Below are 17,158 nucleotides of genomic sequence, written 5' to 3'. Positions count from 1 at the left end.
TGCTCTTATATTTTATTGTAAATTATATGATGTGCTACCTTTGCATCTTGAATGTCAGACACATTCAGCATGGTAACTATTGCAGTTTCTGTCATTCAGTTTTCTTCTCAGTCATGATCACATTTTATTAATAACTATTATCTACAGTCAGGGCATCCTCTTCCCTTTGCCTACTCTCAGCATCACATGGCATCAACTTGCAAATAATATATAAATATAAAAACTAGTGAAAATGACTGAATAATAAAAGCTCGGACAACACAAACAAAGTAGGTTTGGATGCCTCGGAAAGATCTTACAAACTTGTTATGTAATTTATAGACCATGCAAAGTTTAATAATAATTCATCTATAATTTAATGAAACAATTCTCAATATAAATTCATTTATATTTCAATGAAATAATGGTAATACAATAAGAACAAAAAATATAATTTGAAGGAAACTACTTTTAAATCTGGATGGTCAGTTCATAACAATGTCTCCCGCTAGATTCTGGATATGTTTTCACAATTTCAGAAGAGTCCGGTGGGTGAATTTGGTCAGTCATTTAGAGGGAGACACTAAATGACACTACATATATTATAGTAATTTTCAGGTGATGTATATTCTTATTACATAATATAATTGCCAAAACAAATGATTCAAACACACCTTATTATTTGCAAAACAAAACTAAGTACAGTCTAAGAAAACAGCAAATCTAAACTCAGTGTACACCAAGTTGAATTTGGACTCAACCAATCTAATGGCTACAGAGGGCAGGACTGTTTTCCTTTATTGTAAATGTTTAAGTGTTATAGTTAAGGCATTAACAACGGACCGTATACTGTACCACTTTGGCACGAGTCAACACTCTTCACAAAATAATTTAATGATAGCATGTCGGCTAAAAAATTTATATTAAAATATAGTATTATATATAACATCTACTCATTTATTTACTTTTATATTATATATGTACTGTATATATGTATATTATAATATACATATATACATACACATGTGCATACATACCTATACATGTCACAATAAAATTTATAGCATTTGGTACTAAGGAATGAAGTGTTTCAACACAAGATATAAAATATTATGTACATAAGGCCATGGCAATATATTGCTCATTTATGGTATTATTCTCCTCTCCTCCAAGTTAGCTTGGTAACTTGAAAATAATTTTGTAAAATATTTCATACACCTTTTGTACATTTTAATCTGTTTAATTAGAATGCAGTAAGTTACACAGTACAGGGTACATGAAAATTACAACATTTTAGTATTTTATCATTTTCCAATGACACGTTAAGGGTCACTGTTCCAGATTAAAGTAAGGCAGTAAGCAAACATACTTTGACTTTGAAATCAGTTTTTTTTTTTTTAGATACGTTTATGGCACATTGCAGATTTTTCACCAAACATTGTAATCTGCCCTCAAGTGAGCAACATTTGAAGTTGCTATTTACTTACATTGAGAAACAAAAATATATGGAAAGAATGAATGATTGAGGAAGTGTATACAAGCAAATAAATGAAAAAAGGAAGAATACATACAGAGAGGAATGGGTCAAGAAAAATAGCAATGAGGAGTGGAGACGTACCATACCAAAAATTGTCAACGACATTTGAGCCAAACCAAAAAGCCACCTATAAAACATCTATGCACTTTTCTTTATGAATTACATTGAATGTAAAATTCATATAAAATTAATGCCGATATATAAGGCACAGCTACATTTTGCAAATTGCAAATCAATCGTCAGAATCTTCAGAAGCATTTGCACCATATTCCTTGTCATCAAAGCCTGAAGATTTTCTATCACTAGTTTGGCTATCCTCATCTAAAAGAGTAATAATAGTCCCCCTCTTTGCAAGGGTCCTTGGAGTGTACTGATCCCTGTAAAAAACAAAATTAAAAAATAATATAATAATAATAATAATAATAAACAGAGCAGTGAAGATAATGAAATACCATTCTCTGGGGATCCTTCAGTGACTCCCCCAAAACCATCTTGGGCATCTTAAAACTATTGCATGTCCTAAGAGCCTGGACTAGAATCTTGCCTCCCTTAAACAGAGGCAGGGCAGTTGATGTCAAAAGACACCACACCATGAGAAAAAACTGAAAAATATTCCTAAATAGGGTAAAGAAAAAAAAAAAAATTTGGTATGAATACCAAGCAAACTATATTATTTTGGATGACACTGCTAGTGAAACCGAAGCCCAATACTGCCCAGTCCTCACTTTTGAGTTTGAGGAAACTCCCCCAATCCACAGGCAAGTAGGAAGGGGAGCCACCGAGAAGCTTCCAGAAATGGGCATTTTATTATAATCAATGCTACATTTCTGGTGTGGCCCTCAGTGGCCACACCAGAAACAGAACATCGATTATAATAAATGCCCCTTTCTGGAAGCCCCTCGGCGATTCCCAAGAACTTTCCCACAGAGCCTTGTATGAGGAGCTCTACAACACAATCCTAATACATGTAATACTTCTGGCCAAAGGTGATCGAGTCAGACCAAATGGTTTATCATGGTTTAGTCCCCCCCCCCCCCATGTGCTTTTCATGCATGGCAAGCAAAGAACCATATACTGTAGTCCCTATTTTCCTTCATCTGTGAGTCAAGTCTGCTCATGGGCTGCCAATTGGCTGGTTTGTAATAAAATGCCTAAGTCAAGCAAGTACAGTACTGAGGATTTAGTGTCCCTACTGTTCCTTGGAGTGCTATCATGCTCTTCAATGGTGAGTTGTATATAATCCCTATTATCCCTGAAGGTCTATGCATGTGCCTTCTCTTTTAAGCTGCATGATGGGTGTTGATGTAGGAGAATGAACCCGTTATTTAACATTTTATGGCCCTCTCTCCATCTTCATCCTCCAAGGCTTGTTATAGCAATGCACCAGTTAAGCCACATTCTGTGACAGTTGCCAGCGAATTGCATCCCTCTCTCCTAACTTTTACAGACTTTTCCCAAGTCTGAATCTGGTGATTAATCATGTCAAATCTACCCGAACCTCATTGAAGTCTTCCTCTCCAACAGCCACCTCCATGGCTATAGTCATATACAGTGGCTGCTATAAATACGTCTTTATCAAAAGAACCAAACCTTATTAGGTACAGTATGCCTTCTCCTACAACAGTAAAGTTCAGAAATCAATCACACTTCACGAGATCTAAACATTTTGACAGCAACTTTCAAAAGAAGATACTGTTACTGATAAACTAAAACTCCATATTTAACTCTTCAAATAACTTTGCACTAATGTTAAATTAAGTCAACCATACACTTGTACACATCTTAAAAGTGCAATTCTAAGACCAGGCCAAGAGACCAAGTAGACTAAGACCAAGTAGTATTATGTACTTTCTACAATTATTGTCATCATATTTCTTGCATTTTTTGTTAAAGTGCTTACTTGTGTCCTTTATGTTCTTTGTTTCTTTTTGATGTTGATCCCATTCACCTTAAATTACTATTTACTCTATGTTCTGATAGGATCCAAAGACAATGTTATGAGAGAGTCCAGTTGTTTTTCTAAACTACACCTAAAATACAGAATGTATTTCCATTCCATTAAATAAACTACTGTACTACTGCTACATCTACTAACTCCATATTGCAATAGTCCATTTCATTATGGAGGTGGGAGGGAGGAGAGAGGGAAAGATTTTGAGAGAGGAGCAAGGAGATGGGGGATGAGACAAGGGGGGTGGTGAAGAGGAGAGAGAGATGTGGGCATAGCTATTTATCCTCTAGAATATTTTATATACACTACACGCCTCTTTTGCTCCATATTTACTTCCCTTAACTATAACTTGGCTTCTCACTATTCCACAAAAAATATCTCCATACCCTTTGTTTCTCGCTCACATTCTTTCCCTTAACACACTCTATACTGTACTCATATTGGTCTCTTCTCTCGCTCTCTCTTTGGGTTAAATTTTCTCTTTCAACCTTTTACTCTACCTCTTTCCCTGTATTTATAATCAAGAGCTTTATAATCACAACAATGTGTTCCCTGTCATTGTATTCCTTACTGTATCAGATTCTCAGTACTTTACATGCAAGTCAATGTCTTACCTGTTGACAATTTCCTTATTTGCTCCATGTTTTAACAGCAACTGCACCACTTCTCCATGTCCTCTGTATGCAGCACAATGTAGAGGTGTGTCTCCAAGTTTGTTCTGTCAAGTACAAGCAACAACAAACTTACCACAAATACAAGCAGAAAACAAATTTATTGATGATAACTTCTTTTCTTCCCTGTATTGCATATGACTTAAGCTTAAGCTTAGCTTAAAGATAAAACGTCTGACAGCTGGGTGGACAGTGCTTCGGATTCGTAGTCCTGAGGTTCCGGGTTCAAGCCCCGAAATCATCTCAAGATATCCTATACAGTATTTTATGTAACCAGGTTTTGAAGTTTGCAAGCAACTAGATGTGCCTGTTAATTCCACATAACTTATCCCTACAAAGTCCACATTCCAAGAAGTTCTAGACTAATCTTATGTGCACTAATTACATCTGATACTCCTTCCCAAGGGTTCACAAGGGTTCCAAGGGTTCCAGGACCTCAGGACAGCCAAAAGATAACCAGCAAGATGATGGTCAACTTGGCAAGTCAGATAAAGCATGGAATGTAGGCCGTCATGAACCGTACATCGTCATTCTAACATGAGTAGTGGTTCGGTGACAAACTCTCTGTGTACTTCAGATCTTCTCCAACACCATCAACATTCACTAGCAACAATGTAACACTTGACGAGTCTAGTTTCTACCCTCGCAAGATGCTACAGCCTTTTCACAAAGCAGGCAGCATTTCAGCTCTCTACCCCCCAGCCTCTCTCAAGCTCACTGCTCCAAGCCTCGTCTCACCTATCACAACACATCATTACATATCCAACAATCTACTGCTGTAACCAAGACTATATTAACCAATGCACAGCACAGCTGGTTTTGGTAAAAACTTCATAGTGAAATTGTTAAGGACATATTTTTTTTTAAATGTTTAGGTAAAGTTAATGTCAAAATGTTTCCAAACTCAGCCATTTTCATTTCAAAACACAGAGTAATGAAAACATCATTAAAAACACATTAAAATATAGCCCAATTAAAAAAAAATAGCACAACTCTCAGAGCACCTTAAGGCACTCTGCTCATTTGGGAGATTACATAAATATAAAAAAAAAACTGAACTATGAATGTTGTCATCAAAACTTGTATACGTTACATGTACTTCTCAAAATTAATAACACTTCGGACATATAACTATGTAGTTAAAGGAGTTGATTCATATGAGGTTTTAAAAAAATCATTGACACTTACCTGTAGGTCAATTTCAAGCTTTGGTTCCTTAAGCAGTCTTAAAACACATTCTCTATGTCCACCTTGTGCTGCAGCATGTAGAGACGATGAGCCAGACTTGTCTAGGGCATTGACCGACACACCAGCTGCTAGACATTCCTCTAATAAAGCCAAATTCCCACGTCTTGCAGCATCAATAATAGGTACCTTTGCATTGTCACTACTAACTGTAAAGAAAACCAAGACATTTTTAAGCTAGCATTCTTTGATCCAGGGTTGTGTGTGAATACAAAGCTGTAAGATTATTATGTGTTCACATCTTAAGTCCTCTTAATACATTACAAATAAAAAAACACACACACATTGTTAAAACTCGATTTCAAGAGGACACTATGGGGAACTTAAAAAAAAAAATCATGGGTATAATTGGACAGACTTGTTGTTAGGTAAGGAAGTAAATTAGACGTATGCCATATTTTGCAAAATATACGATGAAGGCACACAAACATTCATACCAAAACAGAGACGCAGACCTAGGAAACAGGATTGGTTCAACAGAAATTGCGAGAGGGCCAGAGATCAAAAGACACAGGCATGGAATCATTATAGGAAGAGGCCAAACGCCCAAACATACCAGCGATACAAAGATGCGAGAAACAACTACACGTCAGTAAGGAGAGAGACAGAGAGGAACTTTGAAAACGGTATAGCAGACAAATGTAAATCAGATCCAGGCCTTTCCTATAAATTCATTAAAAGCAAGCTGCAGGTAAAGGATAATATTCAGAGGTTAAAAATGGGAGACAGATACATGGAAAAATGAAAGGAAATGTGTGAAACATTAAACAAAAAGTTCCAAAGTGTGTTTGTACAAAATGAGATCTTCAGAGAACCAGACACAATAAGAATTCCAGAGAACAACATAGAACACAGAGGTGTCTAGAGACGAAGTGGAAAAAATGCTCCAGAATCTAAGTAAGAACAAAGCAGTTGGTCCAGATGGAGTTTCACCATGGGTTCTGAGAGAATGTGCATCTGAGCTCAGCATTCCACTTCACCTGATCTTTCGGGCATCCCTGTATACAGGAATCGTAGCAGACGTGTGGAAAAAGGCTAACATAGTTCCAATCTACAAAAGTGGCAGCAGGGAAGACCCCCTCAATTATAGACCTGTATCATTGACAAGTGTAATAGTGAAAGTATTGGAAAAACTAATCAAAATTAAATGGGTAGAACACCTGGAGAGAAATGATATAATATCAGACAGACAGTATGGTTTTCGATCTGGAAGATCCTCTGTATCGAATTTCTATGATCAAGCAACAGAGATTTTACAGGAAAGAGATGGTTGGATTGACTGCATCTATCTGGACCTAAAAAAAGCTTTCAAGAGAGTTCCACATAAGAGGTTGTTCTGGAAACTGGAAAATATTGGAGGGGTGACAGGCAAGCTTCTAACATGGATGAAAAATTTTCTGACTGATAGAAAAATGAGGTCAGTAATCAGAGGCAATGTATCAGACTGGAGAAATGTTACAAGTGGAGTACCACAGGGTTCAGTTCTTGCACCAGTGATGTTTATTGTCTACATAAATGATCTACCAGTTGGTATACAGAATTATATGAATATGTTTGCTGATGATGCTAAGATAATAGGAAGGATAAGAAACTTAGATGATTGTCATGCCCTTCAAGAAGACCTGGACAAAATAAGTATATGGAGCACCACTTGGCAAATGGAATTTGATGTGAATAAATGCCATGTTATGCAATGTGGAATAGGAGAACATAGACCCCACACAACCTATATATTATGTGAGAAATCCTTAAAGAATTCTGATAAAGAAAGAGATTTAGGGGTGGCTCTAGATAGAAAACTATCTCCTGAGGACCACATAAAGAACATTGTGCGAGGAGCCTAAGCTACGCTTTCTAATTTCAGAATTGATTTTAAATACATGGTTGGCGAAATACTTAAGAAATTGTTCATGACTTTTGTTAAGCCAAAGCTAGTATATGCAGCCGTTGTGTGGTGCCCATATCTTAAGAAGTACATCAACAAATTGGAAAAGGTGCAAAGACATGCTACTAAGTGGCTCCCAGAACTGAAGGGCAAGAGCTACGAGGAGAGGTTAGAGGCATTACATATGCCAAAACTAAAAGACAGAAGCTCATCCTCTGACCATGTGTTGCATGGCGGTGGACTATATGCATTTATGATCGTTAATTTATCACCCTGATTGCAGATCTCTAGTGCTATTATGTCAACGTCTCGTGGATTGGCAATCATTATTTCATTTACCTTTAGAAATATTCGTTCACCAGCACAGCAACGCCACCGCCTTTCCTAATTTTTTTTGTCCCGTCTCCAAATTGAGTAGCCCCTTGGGAATATGACCTCATTTAAAATATCAAGTTTTCTCTCCGTGAGTGCAACAATGTCTGGTGTCTGCAGCTGTATTACATCCCTTAACTCCAGTATCTTTGATCTCACTCCATCTATGTTGGTGTATGCAATTTTCAGGAACATATTACTCCCCCGCTCCTTATTCTTCACCACCCCTTTCTCTAGTGATTTTATTGGTTTGCCTTTTTGTACCATTTTACTGGTCTGCCTACCCCTATCACTTTATAGAAAAACTAATTGATTTCTTCATTCCTATTCTCATTTAGATGCTTTGCCTCAACAAGGTTCAGTTTTAGCTTCTCTGTCTTCTTTTGAAAGATCTCATCTTAATGACGATACTTTCCCTACCCCATCACTGTAATTTCTAGCATTCCTAAGTACTTCTTCCATCTGTTTGGCACCATTTAGGGTGATCCTCAAAGGTCGCTCTTTCCCTTTTACGTACTTTCCAATCCTCCTGTAATCGCAGACATTCTCAATGGTAGTAAGACCTTCCACGAGGCCAACAATTTTATCTACTACTTTCTCTTCTTCTACAGCTCTTTCTGACCTAGATGTTATCTCCTTTTCTTTGCAACCAAAAATTATTGGGACTTACTTCGATCAATTGTGTTTTGCACCAACTTTGGGTTAGATGCCAGTTCTTTTCTCACTTCCCACCTAATGTTTGTTTTATCCTGGTTGCTGCAGTGTTTGGCTTCCTTTACTGCTGCTTCTATTTTTTCCTTCTCCTTGGCCACTTGTGCATAGGTGAGTTGCATACCTTTCTTGCACTGTTCTATTCCCTGTGTAACTTCCTCCATCTATACTGACAAAAGCTGTTTTTCCTGTTGAATTTCCTTACCTAACCTATCGTAGTCATTTATGTTTACATTTGCTTTAACTTCTTCCAAAGCTATTTTTAAAAGTTTATTTTCCTCTTCCATGGCTTTGCAATTTGTTTTCAATTGATTCTTGTCCTTGCACAAAGTCTTTCACTAACCCCTCAAGACCTGATACTTTGCTTCTCAAGTGCTCATTACTTTCTTTCAATTTGCTGATCATTTCTAAATGATAGTTCACTATCATATCTAATTTTGCCAACTTGTTGTGTAGACTGCTTATATCAATGCTTTCTTCATTACAACCCCAATATCTAGTTCTGTTATTCTGTTATAGTTGTCCTTCTTGCCGGCAGCTATCTTTAATGTTGTTGTCTGCACTGTGAACACTACCTTACCTTGAGGTTACCTTGAGGTGCTTCCGGGCTTAGCATCCTCCTGGTTGCTGGACTGATCAACCAGGCTGTTGGATGCGGCTGCTCGCAGCCTGACGTATGAATCACAGCCTGGTTGATCAGGTATCCTTTGGTGGTGTTTGTCAAGTTCTCTCTTGAACACTGTGAGGGGTCGGCCAGTTATGCCCCTTATCTGTAGTGGAAGCGTGTTGAACAGTCTCGGGCCTCTGATGTAGATAGAGTTCCCTCTCAGAGTACCCGATGCACCTCTGCTTTTCAACAGGGGTATTCTGCACATCCTGCCATGCCTTCTGGTCTTGTGATGTTATTTCTGTGTGCAGGCTTGGGACCAGGGCACTAGGGACTTGGGACTAGGGCAACTTTTTTTCAAACAATTTTTCACTTCACTTTGCACATTCGTGTCGTCTCTAATATTTTTCCAAAGCACTATAACTTTATGTTCCTTGGGACACCACTCACTATCATCAACCTGTACTACAATACTTAGGAAATGTGAAATATCCTGGAGCTCCTCTGATGCAGGTGTTATCACTAGGGGTGTAACCTTTTGAATTCCACTAGGGGTAAGCACACTAGGGGTGTAATTACCCAAGTAATTACCTAAGTGTAGTTACAGGATGAGAGCTACGCTCGTGGTGTCCGTCTACCCAGCACTCTTTGTATTCTAACGCTTTGAAACTATTGATGGTTTAGGCCTCCACCACCTTCTCATCTAACTTGTTCAAACCGTCTACGACTCTGCGAAAGTGAATTTTCTTATATTTCTTCGGCATCTTTGTTTAATTAGTTTAAATCTATGACCTCTTATTCTTTAAGTTCCAGGTCTCAGGAAATCTTCCCTAACAATTTTATCAATTCCTGTTACTATTTTGACATAGTGATCATATCATCTCTTTTTTCTTGTCTTCTAGTTTTGGCATATTTAATGCCTTTAACCTCATTCTCCTCGTAGCTCTTGCCCTTCAGTTCCGGGAGCCACCCAGTAGCATGTCTTTACACCTTTTCCAGTTTGTTGATGTGCTTCTTAAGGTATGGACACCACACAACCACTGCATATTCTAGCTTTGGCCTAACAAACGTCGTGATGCGCACACGTGCATGCATGTTAGAAAGAAATATATGTAGAAGATATAATAGAGGGAAAAATACATTAGTTAGAAAGGTCGGGGTCTAAGAGATACTAGCTTGATTTTGCAGACACAAATAGTAAATACAGTATATAATGTAGAAATAATCTGCTGGCTTTTGGTCACTATGACCAATTGACCAATATAGTGTACAGGTGACTTCTGGGTCTATGTGGACAGGTTTCTCAACACGTAACATTTAATTAAGTGATCAATGCAAACAAGTTTTAAGGTTTTATGAGCATAAAACAGCCCTGTGTTGTCCTGAGCATAAAACAGCCCTGTGTAGCCCCGAGCATGAAACAGCCCTGTGTAGCCCCGAGCATGAAACAGCCCTGTGTAGCCCCGAGCATAAAACAGCCCTGTGTAGTGCAAAATGCTCAATGTCTTGTCACTGTAAGAAGCCTCACTGAATGCTGAGCTACTGAAGAAAAACAGGTTTGAAGTTATAGTTACCATAATTACTAGGAATATAGCCCTTCTTGTTTTCAAGAGTTGCCAGCCACCAGTTTGGGTTACTTCGGTCCAATATAAAAAGAACGTCGCCCTCCTCAAAGGACAATTCACAGTCCTGAAATAAAGTTAGGTTGTTAAATACAAATTTTTGCTGTTTATTTTAACATACACATATGTTACCTATATGTTACATATATGTTATATCTGTACTGTAAAAATCATCCCCATCCTCCTGTTTAGATAATACTTATGGTAATGATGTGGACCATCATACATATATTGCTGTAATGGACAATTAGAAAGTAGAATTTGGTACTTTTGAATTTGGACAAATTGGAAAAAGATTTTCTATTTATGTTGCTAATAAAACCTAACCTAACCATCCTAGGTGTAATACATTCTATCTAATGCCTAATGTACATATTTGTGCTATACTAGACCTAGTAATAATAAAGTTTGGTTTTTAGCTTTTATTTTTCTGGACTCTTAGAAAGTGAATACCATAGTACCAAATTCTACTTTCTAATTGTCCATTACATCTATATATGTATGATGGTCCACATAGGTACAAAAAGTACTATATAAACAGGAGGATGGGTAGGTAAAATCTAGTGTTGAATGTCACCATACGCCATTTTCTGGGTTGAGTCCCGGAGGCTCCCTGAGGCTATCAGACTGATATCCGGCATATTAGTCTAAGAGCATCAGTTACTGGAGTCCGTATGCCTACTGGGAACCACAAGCCAGAACCTGGTTCTCTCAGAGTGGCAAAGGGAGCAATGGCTAATGAACACTCCACATTGTGAGAGTAGTTAGGTCTGCCATCGACCAGGGGTATCACCCAGAAAGGTATGCAAACAATTACAAGCACCAACTGGTAAAACATTGCAACCCCAGACCGAATAGAGGCTAAGAACTTCCCCCAAGAGGAAGCAAAAAATAAGCAAATGTCCACTCAGCCAGTGCGCCCGCTTGTTGGCGAACCCCACTCATCCCCCTTCCTTCCCCACCCTTGAGGGAGCCCCTGCCCAAAGCAGCCAAGCACTGGGTGAGGGGTCATCATCGTCAATGATGATGACTTTAACCATGGATGAATTTAAACCAAAATCATTATCCAATACAATACCAAGCCTATAATTAAATGTCAAAATTCAATTTAAGATCTCTGAAACATTAGATAGAAAAAAGACAAAACAATTGTTTGATTGAAACTGATCAAGATAATGGATTACTCACCCGCTGAGCTCTGTAATTCGACATGGCCTCAAACGCCTGCACCTGCCCTGTTTGATAAAAGATACAATTAATATCATACTACAATTGCAATTCAGAACTGTATTGTATTTCTAACTAGTCATTATATTATAGGGGACCCTCAAAAAATGGTTTCAACATTTGTTGGTTTCAAAAGGTTGAAACCTTTTGCCAAATGAAAACAGGAGATGCCTTTTCACCCACAGGGTTATAAACCCATGGAACTGCCTACCCACTGAAGCCACAAATGCCAAAACTCTTGTTAAATTTTAATATCCAACTGGAAAAAATAATCAAGGCAAATGCAGGGGGAAGGGAACCTTTGAAAAGCTGCCAGCTTCCTGTCCTCGTAGAGACCACTAGTGTTAGTAGCCCTCAAATTCAGGTAAACCCAACAGGCTTCCTGTCCCAAATAATGGAAAACCATGCTACTGTAAATAACACCTTCCAAAAATGCATTTAAAAAATTGAAAGTAGCTTCATACATTCCTTAAAGATACTGAACCTATAAACATTGAGTAGCCTTTTAGCTTCCTATTAGAAATAATAACAAGTGAATGTTGATCGCAAAAATAATAGCAATGTGCCTACAGAATGTAGGCACAATGTCCCTCACTGTGCATAATTATACAGTACAGTACTGTATTAAATTGTATTATACAATATACACTCCTGCACTGTATATCTATGTAATCCCACATTGTGGCATAAAGTTGTATTATCTTAATTTTTTATGAACATAATTCAAATTTATATTTGAACTTCAGCAGCTATACACACACACCTTTCAGAGGATATAGTCTAGAGCTAAAGTTGACAACTAGTTGCGTTTACCTTTCCGGACTGGTGGGGGAGGCGGAGCAGCTCTAGCAGGTCTTGACATTCTTCACAAGCTCTGAAAAATATATGAATGTAATAAATACAAAAATATACAATCCTCTGTACAGTACAGTATATCAAAATTACACAAAAGTCATAAGTGTATTGAGTAAGATCACCATACAGTCATAAAGTACTTTAGTCATATTAAGTACTTAATAATAAAACGTCTTATGTAGGTCTAACTTTTTTAGTGCTACATCCAACACCTGTGATTGATTCCTATAGACTGTATTTTCTAAAAAGTTTATAAACCTATATGTATAACCATCAAACCACTTTTACTTGTAGTTACACGCCTGTAACAGTTTATTTGAGTGTACCCCTTTATATAAGTGGCTGCATACATGATACTATATACAAATACAAAATTTATTCAGGTAAAGTACATACATACAAGGCAAGATACAAAAGTTGATGGATTTATAGATAGAGCTAGTACATACAATGCCTAAAGCCACTATTACGCAAAGCGTTTCGGGCAGAAAAAATGGGTAGATGCTACTGGCTCCATAAGAAACCTAAATATAATATTGTACAAACTGCACCTGACACATCCCACACTATTCAACACCCTTATGATTGTCATTGCTAATACTGAATTTCCAGAAGAAACAAAACAAGTGGGATATGCAGATGTTCTAATACAAGCACTCCCCATCTTTGGAAAATTGGAGTCCATTAAATTCCTTGGAAGGAAATGTCGAACTCAATTTCGTTCTCTTCACAAATAAGACAAACACATACTAACACAAGAGAAGATTAAGTGAAGAACGCAAATTAATAGTGAAACGTCATTATCAGAGTTGTTCATTATCAGTACCTTGGCATCACTGTCGGCTCTAACAACAGAAAGAATGTGCAACTCGATCAACTCATAGTGACATAAAAGGTGTCTCAGAGTTCTGAAAGCTGTGTCTTGGAAAGGGCATATTGCTGTACAGTACTTAAATGGTGTACACAGCATATTTGTAATCCATCATAGAACATTCCACACTAGTCTTTGCATGCACTCCCCAAGCAATATGAAAATACTGTACAGTACTTGAAAATGAAGCCATGGCACTCATTCTTGGAGTTCACAAAACTGCCAACACATCGAATCTACGAGATAAGCTGTGTTCCCCAGTGTTAAAAGCAGGGTTAAGGAACTGAATGCCAAGCTCGTAATTGTGATGGCCAGTGACTACCACTACAATATTGCCAAGAAAAAAAGTTCTGAGGTAATTACAGGCAGAAACAGGAAAAGCAAAATGTGGTATCATCAATCAGTTTGCCACCTCAAAGAACTCCACCTGATTGAGCAAGTCCTAGAGGTCATGCCTATAGGAATGTCATCTTTTTGGGAGGATGAACCATGTAAGATTATAATGAGATGACAATGAAAAAATCCAACACGATACCAGAAGAAATGAGGCATAAGTATCTCAAGGAAATTAATAAAGCCAGAAATTAATTAGATAAAAATTGCACTGATGGTTACACTGTAATTGAGAATAATGTCTTTCAAAACTGAAAAAGAGATAAAAGCACATACAGTTTTGAGAACTATGCCTCTTAAATGCAAGCAAGAGTTCACTGCCATTGTTATGGCATCAAGATTCCTTGATAGAAACATTAAAGGTGCAGTGATCTTCATTGATTCAAAACTGGACTATAAATCCTCAAGAAAAAACAGGCAGAAAACTTGGCAATAGTAGCCGAAATCAAGAGAGTTGTGAAAACACACCCAATCATAGAATGGTGAAGAAATTCCTGTGGATTCTCTCCCACATTAATCTGTGAAAATGAACAAGCACATTTGCTGGCTGTTGAGGGTGCTGATGGAGATCATATTTAAACTTCATACCCAAAACATTTCTACAAGTTAAAAGTATCACCAAGCAACAGCACCATGACAAGGTAACCAAGGACAGGAGGATAGAGAAACAAATAAGTGAATCTGAATGCTGATACAATGTGATTGCAGCTGCCAATCCTAATCATTATGGATGAAATGGAGGTGGCCAAGGGAGAGAATCAGTAACAGCAAGAATTTGTCTAGAATAAAATAATGTACCAATTTGAGGGTGTTGTGCATAATGCTATGGTAGAATGTTCACCCACAGGATGAGTGATGCTGCCCAGTAAACTCACCCTTCATGGCAAAATATAACAAAATAGGAACCAGGGAGGATGGCTACCCGAGTCCCACAGAATCCCTTAACCTAATGCAGCAATCTCTGGCCCAAATCTGCCAAAATACCCGAGATTTATTTCCCCAACTACAATGTCACTGGAGTCAACCACAATAAAAAAAAAAAAAAAAGACTAAGGCTGGCCCTTGCAAGACTTTATGGGATGAACAGCTGATACTTGCCTAAAGATGTGGACAAAACAGCAGGATGAGAAACTGTAACCAAGAGAAAACTGATCACTTGCCCCCTACATAAGGCAGGAGGCTGGGAAGAAACCCCTCCAGGCATGAAGAAACCCCTAAGTTTACATGTGAAACATCTGTTTTAGTAGCTGAAAATTAGCCTGGCCATCCATAAACACCTTTCACAAATCACTCTCAGATATGAAGATATATAAGAACGTAGAGGAAAGCATGAGGGATGTGAACCAAGCCGACTCAGAAAACTGTCCAAGATCGCAGTAAAGAAGTCCGCTCCCATATTCCAATAGATGAAAACACTACATATTAGTGGCTTTAGTCACTGTACTTATTTTACTTATGAATCCTCCATTGTTTGTGTACAGTACCATATGTATGCATGTTTCCCTAAATATTATTATTATTATTATTTTAACTCTGGAAAAATATGAGCTGTGGAAGATAAACCAGACATCAACTACACACACACCAACCAAAACCACCAAAGCCATCAATGCCAAAACGATGGCAAATTTAAAAATTCAGCTCAATAAAATTATCAGAATAAATGGAGTAATCTTTGACAAGCTGTCAGCTTCCTGTCCTCACCAAGGCCACTTGAGAGATAGTGGCTCTTAGGTAAATTCAGGTAAATGAACCAGCATTAAGAAATTGTACGTAAACCTGTAAGGCACAGTAGAGAGCTCAGAGCATGAGAACAGCTTTAGTACTGTACAATACTACAAGACCCTTACCAATGTATAGTTTTAACAATTATATACCTAAGTATGTGAATAATGTATCTATAGGCTATGAACGGGTGTGGTCAAATTGAACAAAGGCATTTCGACAAAGCTTATTTTCCATTAAAACCATTTACAGTAGATATACAGCTCGGTGCATTACGTTCAGGGAAAATCGGGGAACCCTTTGACAAGCTGTTGGCTTCCTGTCCCCGTCGAGGTCAATAGAGATGGTGGGCCTCAAGCAAATTCAGGCTAAAGGATTGGGTTAGCAGGTTAAGTTAGCAGACTGGATTGGATTACAAGAATGGTTTGGTTAGGTTTGGTTAGGTTTGGGAACGTAGGTTAAGTGTATTGGATGGGAAGTTAAAGGAGTACTTGTGTATGTGAGCAGAGGTGTGGGGCTGGGCCGTGATGACCCCTGACCCGCCCCCACGGGGCACATCCCTTACCTGCCCTCACACACAGCCCCAGAGATGTGTCACACTGGCCTGACACCACACTGGCCTAACACCAGATGTGACGTAAGCCTGACTCCAGCACCAAATACACTATCGCGGCAGCTTCCTCCCTGGCCACACAAAACCACCATTTACACTACCAGTGTACTTAATAAAGTAATGATATATGAAGCGCTTATTAGAGCCATTACCAAAGTATGGAGGGCGGGGAGCTCCCGCAGAGAACCAACAGTGGTGGTCGAGGTCCTCCGGCCGCACTTCTCTACCAACTTATAACGTTAATAACAACATAAACAGTATAGATCTAATTCAGTACTTAAGGAGAATTATGACGTCAGAAGTTAATTAAAGGTTCTTTGTTGGCTAAGTCAGTTTCCTGAGGTACGTCAATTTGTTTTTTTTTGTCATGAAATGCAATACGAGTTAAGACATATTAATTTGTATTAACAGGGTTAGGTATGTACAACAATGTGCTGCTACCATATTCTATATGACGGAGATATAGACAAACTGATTTTTTTCTTTTTTACTTAATTTAAGTAAAAACTTACTTTTTTAGTAAAAACTTACTAAAGTTTGAATGTACCTATATACCTAATATATTCATTTACGTACTATAATCCTTTAATGATAATGATAATATATGTGTAATTAATTTGTTTACTTTATTGTGTCAGTGTAGAGGCAGTTGGTGTATGATAATGTTTATTCAATTGCCTGAAACGTTATCCGTGCTCTGTAATCCTTTACACCACCGCCCACGGGATGGGTATGGGGTGCATAATAAAGAAAGCAGGCAGGAATTCATACAGTTGAGGAAGCTAACAGCAGTAGGGTGTTCTGGCTCGCAGAGGTCAATATTAAAGTCCCCTGCGATAATTAGGTGGTTTTTGTTCAGTCTGAAATCTAATACTTGATAACAGACTGAACAAA

The 17,158-nt window shown here is 38.0% G+C and overlaps 1 protein-coding gene across 3 annotated transcripts; it reads right to left on the bottom strand.

Moving 5' to 3' along the window:
• Nucleotides 1-367: 367 nt before the first annotated feature.
• Nucleotides 368-16,569, bottom strand: LOC123767731 (osteoclast-stimulating factor 1). Of its 3 annotated transcripts, none has more exons than XM_045757683.2 (7): nt 16,417-16,569; nt 12,621-12,681; nt 11,769-11,815; nt 10,533-10,647; nt 5,327-5,532; nt 4,082-4,185; nt 368-1,893 (listed from the first exon to the last, which is right to left on the bottom strand). In XM_045757683.2, the coding sequence occupies exons 2-7, from the start codon at nt 12,667-12,669 to the stop codon at nt 1,749-1,751; spliced, it is 666 nt and encodes a 221-aa protein (XP_045613639.1). In that variant the 5' UTR covers nt 12,670-12,681; nt 16,417-16,569; the 3' UTR covers nt 368-1,748. The 3 variants fall into 3 exon arrangements, with proteins under 3 accessions (XP_045613639.1, XP_045613640.1, XP_069166499.1); XM_045757684.2 differs by lacking the exon at nt 16,417-16,569 and adding an exon at nt 16,217-16,368; XM_069310398.1 differs by lacking the exon at nt 16,417-16,569 and adding an exon at nt 15,928-16,082.
• Nucleotides 16,570-17,158: the final 589 nt, after the last annotated feature.

This window comes from Procambarus clarkii, chromosome 67, assembly GCF_040958095.1.
Source record: "Procambarus clarkii isolate CNS0578487 chromosome 67, FALCON_Pclarkii_2.0, whole genome shotgun sequence".
Classification (NCBI taxonomy): Eukaryota; Metazoa; Arthropoda; class Malacostraca; order Decapoda; family Cambaridae; genus Procambarus; species Procambarus clarkii.
The sequence above is the reverse complement of the archived record's forward strand: the minus strand, read 5'-3'. Positions and strand labels throughout refer to the sequence as shown.